A 12,899-nucleotide genomic window follows, 5' to 3' on the forward strand; every position below is an offset into this window, starting at 1 on the left:
AACTCCGGAAGAAGGGACGCCTCCAGGAGGAGGAACATCGCCTTGGCCGTGTGTGGCATGCACCACTACCTCATTACAACACTGGCCATTGATTACCTCTACCCTGCCCCTCCACCCCGAAGGAAGAGAAGGGTTTGGGTGTGGCCCTACCTACAGAAGCGATTGCAATATGGCCACTACGACACTCTGATGGATGAATTGTATGCAGAAAATCCTGACCTCTACAGGAATTACACACGCATGGACAGAGACGTTTTCGACAACATAGTGGAGAAAGTCACACCGATGATCGAGAAGAAAACAACCAGGTGGAGGAAATCAATCGATCCCAGCACAAGGGTTGCCATTACACTGAGGTTTCTGGCCACAGGCGACTCCTACAAGTCCCTGCACTATGCTTTCCGTGTAGCCCACAACACCATCTCGGGTATAGTTCCTGACACATGCAAGGCCATCATCACAGCTTTCGCCCCTGAAGTGCTACAGTTACCCGACACAGAAGACAAGTGGGTCAACATTGCTAACGGCTTCTACAAGAAATGGAACCTCCCCCATTGCATTGGTGCCCTGGATGGCAAGCATATCCGCATCCAAAATCCAAACTTGGCAGGCTCTCACTATTTTAATTACAAGAAATTCTTCTCAATGGTTCTTTTGGCTGTGGTGGATGCGGAGTACAAGTTCATGTACATCGACGTTGGAGCCGTGGGGGCCGAATCTGATGGAGGTGTCTGGGCACGCACCCACCTTAGTGCAATGTTAGAGAGTGGTGAAGCTAACCTTCCCCCACCCAAATGTTTGCCAAACACAGACCCTACGTCACCCACTGCCCACTACTATGTGGTTGGTGACGATGCATTTCCACTGCGGCCCTTCCTCATGAAGCCTTTCCCCTGCAGAGGGCTGACTAAGGAGGAGAGGGTCTTTAACTACAGGTTGACTAGGGCACGCCGAACAGTGGAGAATGCTTTTGGCATCCTCGCCAATCGTTTTCGTGTGCTCCACACCCCCATTTGTCTCCGACCAGACCGTGTTGAGCCACTGATTATGGCAGCATGTGTCCTACACAACATGCTGAGGAATGTGATTCTTGACGGAGACACAGAGGACCCTGCGACCCACGACATGACTGATGGCCCATGGCGAAGTGATCCACCATTTGGAGAACCCTTGCAACGAACGCCTGGCAACAACTCTACCAACAGTGGCAAGGCACAAAGAGCTATCTTGAGAGATTACCTGAGTTCTCCACAAGGAGCAGTACCATGGCAGGATGACAAGATATAGGTAAGTAATGACTATGTTCTATGTCCACATCCATTATCCTACATTATATAACAAGACATGCAAGTACTTCAAAAATACCATAAAAGTGAAGAGTAAACAAATATATAACACACAAATACATTTTTTATTACAAAAAATCATACACCTAGCAATAAGAACTCCTCCAGATGTAAGGCACTTATATCACAAAAGATAGTTTATTGCAACCAAAGTCTATCCACCCACCAAGTACGCGATTATTTAAGTATTTTCTTACTTCTTGGAAGGTAGCCACTTTTAAAGATAAGATTATTAATTTTGGGGTGTGTGTAGGGTTGTGGAAGGTGTGTGCACTGGGGTACTTGGGGTGTTACTGGTACTGGGGGCGTTGCTGAAGTTGTGGGGCAGGTGGTCCAGAACAAAGCTGGCAGATATCCCCAGGCTCTGCAGTGATGTGTTGCCTTCGTAGGGGGTCGAAGCTGCTGGTGGTCTGTGTATCACCTGGGGTTGGCCCACCACCTGCTGCTGTGGTCTGAAGACGGTGGTACTGGTGGAGGGGTGGTGCAACAGGGTACTTGTGGGTTGGACCATGGTCATTCCCCCCAGGGGAACGCTGTGGGCTTGTGTTGGGGCCTGGGCAACATGTTGTGGTGCTGCTTTCTTCCCCTCCTCCACTGACGCTATCATGTTCACCATGAAGTCCCTGGGGACCACCTCGACCCCACTTTCAGCCAGCCTCTTCCATCGGTTGATGAGGGCCGTGATCTCCATGGCCAGGTCAGCCCTGAGCCTCCCCCCAATCTCCAGGCAATCGTACTTAATGTACCCGAAGTAATCATTCCAATAGTGGAGGCCTGGGGGGTCTTTCTCATTGGGTGGTGGAGCCAGGGTTTCGGCGACAAACTCCCTGAAGGAAGTACTCTGTTCCCGAATCTAAAAAAGGGAGAAAATTATATTAATTTCGGAATATAAGTATTGTTTGTCAAGGCACGTAAATGCATTTGGGGAAAAAGAACCACATAACTTGATATAATATTGCCATTGTACTGACACGAGTAGTTAAGGGTCCATCTTATATGGTTTGAAGAGAGGATGCAAAGTAAATAGTCTCTTTACTATGGACAAAAGTTATGTGTGTTCTTTCTGACTTACAAGTCGACATATACATTACATAAAGGGGTTATTTCGTACATGTACACATATGAGTTGTCCTTAATGTATCATGTTCTGTATTGTACTATGTGTCGTCAAATCCTTCTTGAACCACTGCATTCCTTTCCACATCAATACATAATTGCATTGAAAATATTGCTCATTTTCCTTACCTCATCTAGCAGGGCGGCCCGGTGTTCGGCCTTGGCCTTGTGGATGTTGGCCCGCGCCTGCTGGAGTCCCGGGACAGTGTCTGGCGATGGGGTGCTGCTGGGGACAATGGGGGTGGGCGCCTGCGACGGCTCGGCAGGGGCAGCAGGGACCTGAGCAGGCTGTTGAAAACAGGAAAAGGAAATATATTACTTCATGAGCAAATTACCTATGTCAGTAATTCCGGTGGGACACATAAATGTATGCAGGGACTTGGTAACCTCAGCATTTACCATTGCTGAAACATAATGGTCATTAAAAGTCAAAAGGAATTTGTGTTGACATACAAAGTGTAAATATATTAACATGTATGACGTATTTTTGACATAAATATAAGGCTGTTCAATCATATTCTCTTCCTATTTCATGTAAAATGCTATTGCTTTATTGGTTGCTGACACACAAAATTTCATGTACGGCGTGAGATATTTGTCTGACATTGATTGTGGTAATAAAATAGTATGAAAACCGCATAACATGTTCTTTACATCCTTCATAACCTGTTATGTATTGGTAGAAAATTACGACATAAATAAACTTGTGTGTAAACATCCACAGCAAATAGCACATGAAAGAAACATAGTACATACCTGTAACCCAAGGGTGTTGGTTCTTCGCTGTCGAATGATGTGGGGCGTAAGGAAGGAGAACACATGTGTGATCCACTGCTCCCGCATCGTCAGTAGCTTCTGGGCCCCCTGTCCACTCTTGTCGGTGGGCTTGGTTACTTTGGTAAATCTGGTACGGACTGAGTCGTACCAGGTTGAAAGCTGGTTACCGGTGATGGGGGGATCGAGGGAGGCGGCCTTCTTCCCAAGCCCTGTTCACCTTGATCTTGTCCACATGATCCTTGTGTGCCTTGTTATATATGAAAGGCACTTCTAACTCAAGCCATTCTGCCAGGTCACGCTCCTGCTCATTTGTCAGGAGAACAGCCGCTGATTTCAGCCTCTTCTGTGTGGATTTTGGGGCCTTGTGTTTGGTGGAACGCTTCCTGGTTGGGAGTCGAGTCACCTCCTGTGTTTCGTCGTCATCTTCGGTAACAGGTTGATCAGTATCAGTCGTCTGGTATTGCTGTGTTAATAATTCAGCATCGTCTCCTAAATTTATTGTGGGCACATTCTCCTCGTGCCCCTCATCAGAGGTAACAAGTGTAGGGCTGGGAGAAGGTGTGGTTGGGTCAGGTGTGCGTGACAAGGGGGTTGGTGGTGGAATTTGCGACGCTATACCGTCGCTAGAGCACAGGGAAACCTTCCTTGCCTTCATAATTCCCTTCTTCATCATTGTTCAATCGTACTGGGCCTTGGGTGTCCCTGGTGAGGTGCTGAAGGGGAGGTACGGTGGGAGGTACTGTAGGAGGTACGGCGGAGCAGAGGTGTGCTGTCTACGACGCTGACCGAGCGACTGTTGGCGGGAACGCTGGTGCTGCCACCTACATACGTCATCCCAGGAAGCGTCCCTCAAACCGCGCATGCCTGCCAGGAACGCGTGGATGGCGCGGAATTTGACGCGTGTTCCGTGCATTCCGCCCGGACACCCCAGGAACTCCAGGAAAATGACAGTTGTCTGGAGTTCCTGGGGAAAAGTTTAGCAGAGAATACTTTTCGCCAGGATGCTGCAGGAACCCCTGGATGTCCAGGAACATGCGAACATGCCCAGTATGCCCCAGGACGCCCAGGATAATCCGGGGCGAATTATGCGAATGATGTCGCGAATGTGTTTTTTCGTCTCCAGGATGATGCGAATCACAACTTCTGACATCCTGCTATTCCTGGAACACACATCCGGCTATGTGTGACCCCGGCATTACCTCTAACCCTTCTACTCACTCCGTCAAACTGTTCTCTCCGTCGGGCTCCTCCGATCACAACCTTATTTCTGTATCCTGTCCTATCGCTCATGTGCACCCTATGGACCCACCGAAGAGGCGATGCTTCTGGCATTTTGGTTAATTCCGTTGGGACGACCTGTGAATGTACTTTTCCGATTTACCGTGGAATAATTACTGCTTCCAGGAGAGAGACCCCCCTGTGTGTGCCCAGCGCTTCACAGAGGTGATTGTCTCTGGAATGGAGGCATACATTCCACGTACTTTCTCTACTCCTCATGCTAAAAAGCCTTGGTTTAATCACGCTTGTTCTCGTGCTATCAAAGATAGAGAGGCAGCTCACAAACGGTACCAAGGCCTTCGCACTCCTGCTAACCATGATCTTTATAATTCTGCCCGGAACCGTGCCAAATCTGTTCTTCGAGTTACCAAAACCTCTTTCATGAATAGAAAATGTCAAAACCTTGCTTTTTCTAATTAATCCCGGGACTTCTGGCACCTAGCCAAAAACATCTACAATTTCACTTCTTCATCTTTCCCTCCTCTCCTTAATAGCCCTGACGGCAGCACCGCCGTCTCATCTATCTCTCAGGCTGAACTCTTCTCTAAAACTCGCTGCAAAACTCCACTCACGACGATTCTGAACATATTCCTCCTATACATTCCCCATTTGCCTGTTATTAAGATTCTTAAGAACGATGTTTACTATGCCCTCTTTAGCCTCAACTCTCAGAAGGCTTATGGACCTGATGGAGTGCCTCCTATTGTTATTAAAAAATGTGCTTCCGTGCTGACACCCTGCCTGGTCAAACTCTTTCGTCTCTGCCAATCAACATCTACCTTTCCTTCCTGCTGGAAGTACGCCTTCATACAACCTGTGCCTAAGAAGGGTAACCGTTCCAATCTCTCAGATTACCGCCCTATATCTTTACTTTCCTGTCTATCTAAAGCTTTTGAATCAATCCTTAATTAAGATTCAAAAGCATTTTTCCACTATTGACCTTCTATCTGATTACCAGTATAGGTTCCGCAAGGGGCGTTCTACTGGCGATCTTGTTTTCTTAACTGACCTAGCCGTTTCGGTGAAACTTTCTCAGTTGTGCTGGACATATCGAAAGCTTTAGATAGAGTCTGGCACAGGCGATTGCTTTCTAAACTGCCCTCTTTCTGATTCTATTCTTCTCTTGTTCCTTTATCTCCGGTTTCCTTTCCGGCCGTTCTATCTCTGCGGTGGTAGACGGTCACTGTTCTTCCCCTAAACCTATCAACAGTGGTGTTCCACAGGGCTCTGTCCTATCACCCACTCTCTTCCTGTTATTCATCAATGATCTTCTTTCCATAACAAACTGTCCTATCCACTCATACGCCGACGACTCCACTCTGCTTTATTCAACTTCTTTCAATAAAAGGCCATCACAACAGGTAGTACATGACTCCAGACTGGAGGCTGCAGAAATTTTTGCCTCAAACCTTGCTATCATTTCCGATTGGGGTAGAAGGAACCTTGTATCCTTCAATACCTCAAAAACTCTATTTCTCCACCTATCAACTCGACACAATCTTCCAAACACCTATCCCCAATTCTTCAACAATACTCAGCTATCACCTTCTTCAACACTAAATGTCTATCATTAACTCAAAATCTTAAGTGGAAACTTCACATCTCCTCTCTCACTAAAATATCTTCCTTGAGGTTGGGCGTTCTGTATCGTCCCCGTCAGTTCTTTTCCCCCGCACAGTTGCTATCCATATACAGGGGCCTTGTCGGCTCTCGTATGGAGTATGCATCTCACGTGTGGGTGGGATCCACTCACACAGCTCTTCTGGACAGAGTGGAGTCTAAGGGCCGCTTTCACAGTCACGTTTGTTTGTGTTGATCGTTACCAATGAGCGGCGATCGCCGCTACCAACAAGAAATCCGATTTCACAGTCGTCTTTCCCGGCGCTGTTTGTTTGCATCAGTACCAAAGATTTGAACCTCTGGTAACGGAGCTCTGGTAGCCGCGGGGGCTCCCCAATGGAGCTTACCAATGACATTAATTAGTAAATAAAACAAATTCTTGCTCTCAAATGGTTATATTATTTATTTAAATAGATGTGAAAAAAAAATATTAAACAATACAACAACGCGTTGCACGGCTTCAAAGGTAGTATAAGAAAAAAAAAAATAGAAGAATTTGAATGACATGAACTCACTTCACGTGCTGACCAGTAAACGTCCTGCTGATAATTTCAATTTGATTGATTGATGGTTTATTGTTGCAAAATACACAATAAAGGAGAAGGGAGGACTTTAATACTTGTCACCATTATTCACCTGTTATGCCTTCTTTGTCAGACTCGTATTATTCTAGTTAGCCTAATATGTATGCATATATATATATATATATATATATATATATATATATATATATATATATATATATATATATATATATATATATATATATATATATATATATATATATATATATATAACAAAATCAGCCCTATTAAGTAAATAATAAATGTGAAGTCTGATAAATAAGTGTCAATAATAAATAAACGTAACTGATATAGGTGAAGAGTGTCTTGCTGACATATGCTAATATAAGAAAACTTTCATTAATACTTCTCATCATTAGTTCACCTTTTCCGCCTAGGAAATATTAGGCTATCAGCAGATTTGAGCAATCTTTCATCATTCTTTCATCATATCTATTCTTCACAATTACTCTTTATATTTATTCTTCACGTTTACTTTTTGTACGTTTATTTTTCATATTACTCCTTCATAATCCTTCGCTCAGCTGATGTAATGTTGACATTTCCCGCCGCTCCGGCATACCAATACTGCCGAATCACGCGCCTTCGTTTTGTCATGATCGTCTCCAGGCTGGTAGTCGCCGATACCACGAAAACAGCGACTGTGAAAGCGGATTGAGGCGATGGTAATGCCTGTTACCAGGATGGTAGGGCCTTTGGTTAGGGTGCGTATCAGACGACTGTGAAAGCGGCCCTTAGGCTCTTCGTCTCATCAGCTTTCATCTTCTTATGGATAGTCTTTTACTTCTTAAATTCCGTTGCGATGTTGCCTCTCTTTCTATCTTTTATCGATATTCTCACGCTGACTGCTCTTCTGAATTTGCTAACTGCATGCCTTCCCCCCTCCTGCGGCCTCGCCTCACACGACTTTCTGATCAAGCTCATCCCTATACTGTCCAAACCCTTATGCAAGAATTAACCAGCATCTTCACTCTTTCATCCCTCACGCTGGTAAACTCTGGAACGATCTTCCCTCATCTGTATTTCCTCCTGCTTACGACTTCAAGTCTTCCAAGAGGAGGGTTTCAGGACACCTCTCCTCCCGAAACTGATTTATATATTTTTGGCCACTCTATTCAGGAGTAGTGAGTAGCGGACTTTTTTATTTCATTTTTATTTCATTATTGTTCTCTTTTTTTTTTACGCTCTTGCACTGTCTCCTCTGTTGTAAAAAAGAAAAAAAAAACTCCAGACGGCACGAGGACGGCAGCAGCGACGCACACGGGACGGGAGCGAGACAAGTCCTCCTTCACCCACGGCCGCCAGCAGACTCGATGATGCGTTCGAGGATCCTTCAGAACTGCAGGGTTTACCGGAGTGCTGAATTATTTGCAACTTACCATAGGCTTGTTGTTGCAACACTCAAGCTTCATGTCAGGACAAGAAGAATCTCGAAATGCAACTCTACTGTGTTCCATCTCGAGAGATTGGAGGACCTGGCATATGCACAGTAGTATGCAGTGACAGTCTCAAATCGGTTTGAAGTGCTCGGCACCCTGGAGGACCCTGTAGAACTGTGGGATACCTTCAAACGCGAGACTCTGCAAGCTGCCGAGGAGTGCACTGGAGAGCGCCCGATATATAGGAATGGCTTTGCCTCGGTGGAGACGCTAGACTGTAGAGTATATCGAGGGGAATCGCGCTGCCATACTTGCTGGGAACCGGGACCAATACAGGGTTCTGTCACGTAGGACTAGAGCACTCATGAGGAGTGACAAGAAGAGGTATGCCAGGGGTCTCGCCGAGGAGGTCGAGGGCATTTAAATGCGAATGACCTCCGACCTGCTCACCGAGCCCTGAAGAAGCTCCGCTCCAAGTCTTCCTCTCAGGTGAGCGCTATCCGAACAGCTGACGGCTGCCTCGTGTCGGACATGGATGGGGAGAGGGCTCGTTGGGCTGAGTACCTTCAGTAGCTGTACATGGCAGACCCTCCACGTGGGCAGCGTCCAGTTGCTGGGTTGCAGGTGGCGGATGTTTACCCACCCCTTGACGAAAGCCCACCCTCTTTGGTTGCGGTCAGAGAGGCTGTGGCTAAGTTGAGGGGTGGGAAGGCATCTGGCGCCTGTAACATCAGCGCAGAGCTGCCCGAAGCTGGAGGTGAGGCCATGATCCACGGGTTGCATGCGGTCTTGACTGCCCTATGGCAGTCCGGTACTATTCCTCCTGACTTGGTAGTCACTATCTGGAAAGGGAAAGGGGGCCTCCAGGACTGCAACATCCACCGTGGTATTACACTGCTCAGTGTGCCAGGCACGGTGCTTGCCCACCTATTGCTGATGAAGCTGCAGAGACCTGAACAGTCTGGGTTCACGCCTGGTAAGTCAACAACTGATCGTATCCTAGCGCTTCGCGTACTGGTGGAGCGCCGAGGTGAGTTTCGACAGGGGACGCTTGCAGCCTATGTCGATCTCATGAAGGCGTTCGATTCAGTGCAAGGTGAGGCACTCTGGGATCTTCTGCGACTCCTTGGGATTCCTGCGAGGACTATTGGTTTGCTGACTGGCCTGTATTCTAGGACAAGAGAGTGCTGTGAAGTGTGTGTGGGGGGGGCTTGCCCAGCTTCTTTCCCGTGAATGCGGGAGTGAAGCAGGGCTGTGTCCTTGCCCCATCGCTTTCCAACACTTGTTTGGACTGGGTACTGGGCAGATTGAATGATTGATTATTGGATCGTTGTGTCTTGGCGCCGCAACTGCAGAGTTGTGGACCAGACTCATTGCGGAGCATCCATTGCCAATACCAGGGTCACTGACCTTGTTTTTGCTGATGATGCAGTAATCCTAGCGAAGTCGCTGGAGGTTTTGGTGATGGCTCTCGGGGCACTGCACGAGGAGGCAAAGCCCTTACGACTTCAGGTCTCCTGGGCCAAGACCAAGGTACAGATGTTTGGAGGCTTGCTGGATGACACAGTACAGTCTGTTCATGCGTGTGGCGAGGACGTTGAGATCTCAGAAAGTTTCACGTATCTTGGTAACGTAGTTCATAACAACGGTGAGTCTGGCCAAGAAGTCTTACGGCGGATTAGTCTGGCCCACATGTTATGGACTCGCTCAACACGAGTATATGGCGTTGTCGATACCTGTGCAGAAGGACAAAGATCCGGATCTTCAAGTCTCTTGTGCTCCATGTCTTACTCTATGGTTGTGAAACATGGAGACTTGGAGAGGCGGATTAATGCTTTTGGTAATAAGTGTCTACGCAGAATCATGGGATATCGCTCGAATGACTGTGTCAAACCGGCGACTACACCGTGAGACTGATTCGACATATATTACCTGCATAGTTAGTCTATGCCAACTCCGGCTATACGGACACGTGGCACGTTTTCCGGAAGCTGATCCTGCTTCTCGGGTTGTCTCTGTAAGAGACAATCCAATGTGGAGGAGGCCAAGGGGATGCCCACGGAGTTCGTGGTTTTAGCAAGTCGATAGATCCTGCCGGGAGGTACTCGGGTTTGGAAGGGGGCCTGCATGGAGACTCGCCCCCCGGCGTATGCCCCCACTGATTGATTGATTGAGTCATCAAACAGAGCTGTGGGGATGAGTGCTAGTTCATGGCGATAACGTTTTTGAAGTTCACATTTCTAGAACTGTCTTGTAGTCCAATAACTCTTGAGAAGAAGAATTATATATCATACATGACTTTATGGCCAACTTTTATTCCCTTTCTTATCACGGACATGGTGGCGACTCTTTTTTCAATATTGTTCCATATCAATTTGGCAAATATTTATGAACTCAGGAAGCAGCTCCTCATCAATGCTTAGTGCCTTCTCAACATTCACTGATGATATAACAACGTAACCAGTGGCTAAGTTGGCAAGTTGATCTGGGTCTGCATCATGACTGAGATGGTGGATACACATATCAATTATCTTTCTGATTCCATCTCTCTCTTTCTTATCACTCTCCATACGAGCAACTGACTCTTCTTTGTGAGTCCTCTGGAATCTTTCATCAGCTGTCTCACCTCTCATGCCAGCCAACTAGCTGCACACATGACGGCTGAGAGCCCATGTTTTCAAGGTTTATGGATTGAGTGTGACTCCAACAATTTCAGCTCGCCAGTGCCCATACCTCATGAAGGTTGATTCTATGAACATGTCACTCCAGATGCCATTCCATAACCCCTCCATATGCCGCATGACATGTTTGCCATTCAGGAAATGAGCAAGGATATCTGATGGTAGTCTCCCAATCGTTCTGAGGTAGATCGAAAGTGATCTGGCATTGTTCGAGTGCCCTGCAGCAAAGCCATATACTATCATTGCTTTCACACACTCTGCATGCAGGGACCAATCTGCGTCTCTGCTTTGACATATGCCATCATGATGAAGACAGGCTTTATAAGGTAGTCAGTCCATACCCTACATACTCATGATTGCTCTATTTTCCAAATTCTCCATGGGGTCATCACACTTGACTAAAGTGTCTTGAAGGATTGGTTCAAGGATTACTTCTGCCACCATTCGTCAAGCACGTGAACACTGTGGGAACTCCTTGCCTGTGAACATTTTCTTTAAGTTATATAATTAAGATTTTTTATTTCCCACTTCTGGATAGCGACACAAGCAACAGAAAACAGTTCAGCAAACGAGGGAGCAAAAAAAAAAAAAAAGATAATTATAATCAAATAAAGCTAGTCCTGTACTGTAAATTGTTCAACGCTGACTGATGTCCATTAGGTTGATTAATAATGTTGGGTGTGTACACATTTTGGGCCTATAAAAAAATATATATTCAGCGGTGGCTGAATCGACAGAGTAACACCACCGCGTTCAGGAGGACGCGAGTTCAATCCCCGCCCGGTGCCACCAAGCTGGGATTTTTCAGCCGCTGCCGAGTGGCTTAAAACTGCCCACATGCTGTCCAGAAGACCACCTATCAACCCAGACTCTAGATTCTAGGATTAAAGATGAGCTCCGGGAGGGCAGCATGAGCCAATGCAAGATGGCGCCACTATAAACACTCGCCTGCGCCAGAACGGGCTGGGCCGACCATCAGGACCCACCGGGAAGAAGCCTTGGGCCGACCATCAGGCCCCACCGGGAAAAAGCCTACCGGCGCTATAGGCCGCAACGTAAAAAAAAAAAAAAAAAAAAAAAATATATGCAAGGTTAGGCAAGAAAAGACCCTCCGGCTGCCGGACTAGAGAGCAAAACATAAGAAAACAAACAAAAAATAAAGATAGAATAAAAAGCCCGCAAAACGCTTCAAATGCAAAAACAAATTGAGTTATGTTGAGAAGAGGTAAATTTAGGATGGAGAGGTGTCTTGATACTACCCTAATTGATTGTACATCCAGTTCTCATTACTTTATGCTACCAATTACCCCACCTTTACCTGTACACATATACCTGACTGCCTCACTGCCACCCTCCCGTCCCTTGGTAACTGGTATGGGAAACATGATGGAGACTGCTGCTATTGATGATGATGTATGTATCGTGGAAAGTGATAGGCTATCCTGTTTGTTGATATTGTTGACATGGTTATTTGCTTGAGGTATCAGTTATTTGTTTCATGAAACAGTGATAGTCTACTGTTTGTTGATAGTGTTATTTGCTCAGTATACTTATTATTTGTTAAATGATACATGTTTTTGTTGCATAATTAGGCCCGTCGTCTCAGATGCTGACGGCTCTCACATTCACTATTTCAAAAGGGCGAAAAAGAGATGAATCGGGTCCTCATTTTTTTTTATTTTCACGTCCATAGTACATAGTACATAAGACGAGAATAGTGGACATCACTTTATTGAAGATGAATAATCTTTGGAATACTTGTCAACAACGAACAGAACAACATGCCAGTGATTCAGTGAACAGAACTTAACTTCATGAAAGTCAATTTTCTAAGCTATAACTCTTTAAATGACGCTCGTATAGTGCAATACATTTTTTTTTCGTGTGTGTTAGTACAATTATTAATAAAATGATTTCGTGAAACAATCCTTAATACTCTTCAACACATACAACATTATTAAGAAAACGTTCATTATGCATCCATATTCACTTAAAAATATACGGTAAACAAGTATGCTAATCCTTATAGATTCATATTTCGGTGATAGTGAGGAAGGTGGTGGTGGTGCTGGAAGTAAGGTGGTGGTGTAAGATTGCTCCCTTCCTATAAGAGGGAGC

The 12,899-nt window shown here is 46.0% G+C and overlaps 1 protein-coding gene across 1 annotated transcript; it reads right to left on the reverse strand.

The window, feature by feature from the left end:
* Positions 1–1,286: 1,286 nt before the first annotated feature.
* Positions 1,287–3,427, reverse strand: LOC126986632 (uncharacterized). Its single transcript, XM_050842908.1, has 3 exons — positions 3,219–3,427; positions 2,592–2,750; positions 1,287–2,199 (listed from the first exon to the last, which is right to left on the reverse strand). The coding sequence occupies exons 1-3, from the start codon at positions 3,303–3,305 to the stop codon at positions 1,579–1,581; spliced, it is 867 nt and encodes a 288-aa protein (XP_050698865.1). The 5' UTR covers positions 3,306–3,427; the 3' UTR covers positions 1,287–1,578.
* Between the last annotated feature and the right edge of the window lie 9,472 nt (positions 3,428–12,899).

Source organism: Eriocheir sinensis, chromosome 6 (genome assembly GCF_024679095.1).
Source record: "Eriocheir sinensis breed Jianghai 21 chromosome 6, ASM2467909v1, whole genome shotgun sequence".
NCBI lineage: Eukaryota > Metazoa > Arthropoda > Malacostraca > Decapoda > Varunidae > Eriocheir > Eriocheir sinensis.

Excerpts from the sequence above, each read along its gene's own strand:
- LOC126986632 (XM_050842908.1), bottom strand. The coding sequence starts at position 3,305 with ATGCGGGAGCAGTGGATCACACATGTGTTCTCCTTCCTTACGCCCCAC. Across the intron at positions 2,751-3,218 it reads CCAACACCCTTGGGTTACAG|CCTGCTCAGGTCCCTGCTGC; the intron begins GTATGTACTATG and ends TGTTTTCAACAG. Across the intron at positions 2,200-2,591 it reads GGGCCGCCCTGCTAGATGAG|ATTCGGGAACAGAGTACTTC; the intron begins GTAAGGAAAATG and ends TCCCTTTTTTAG.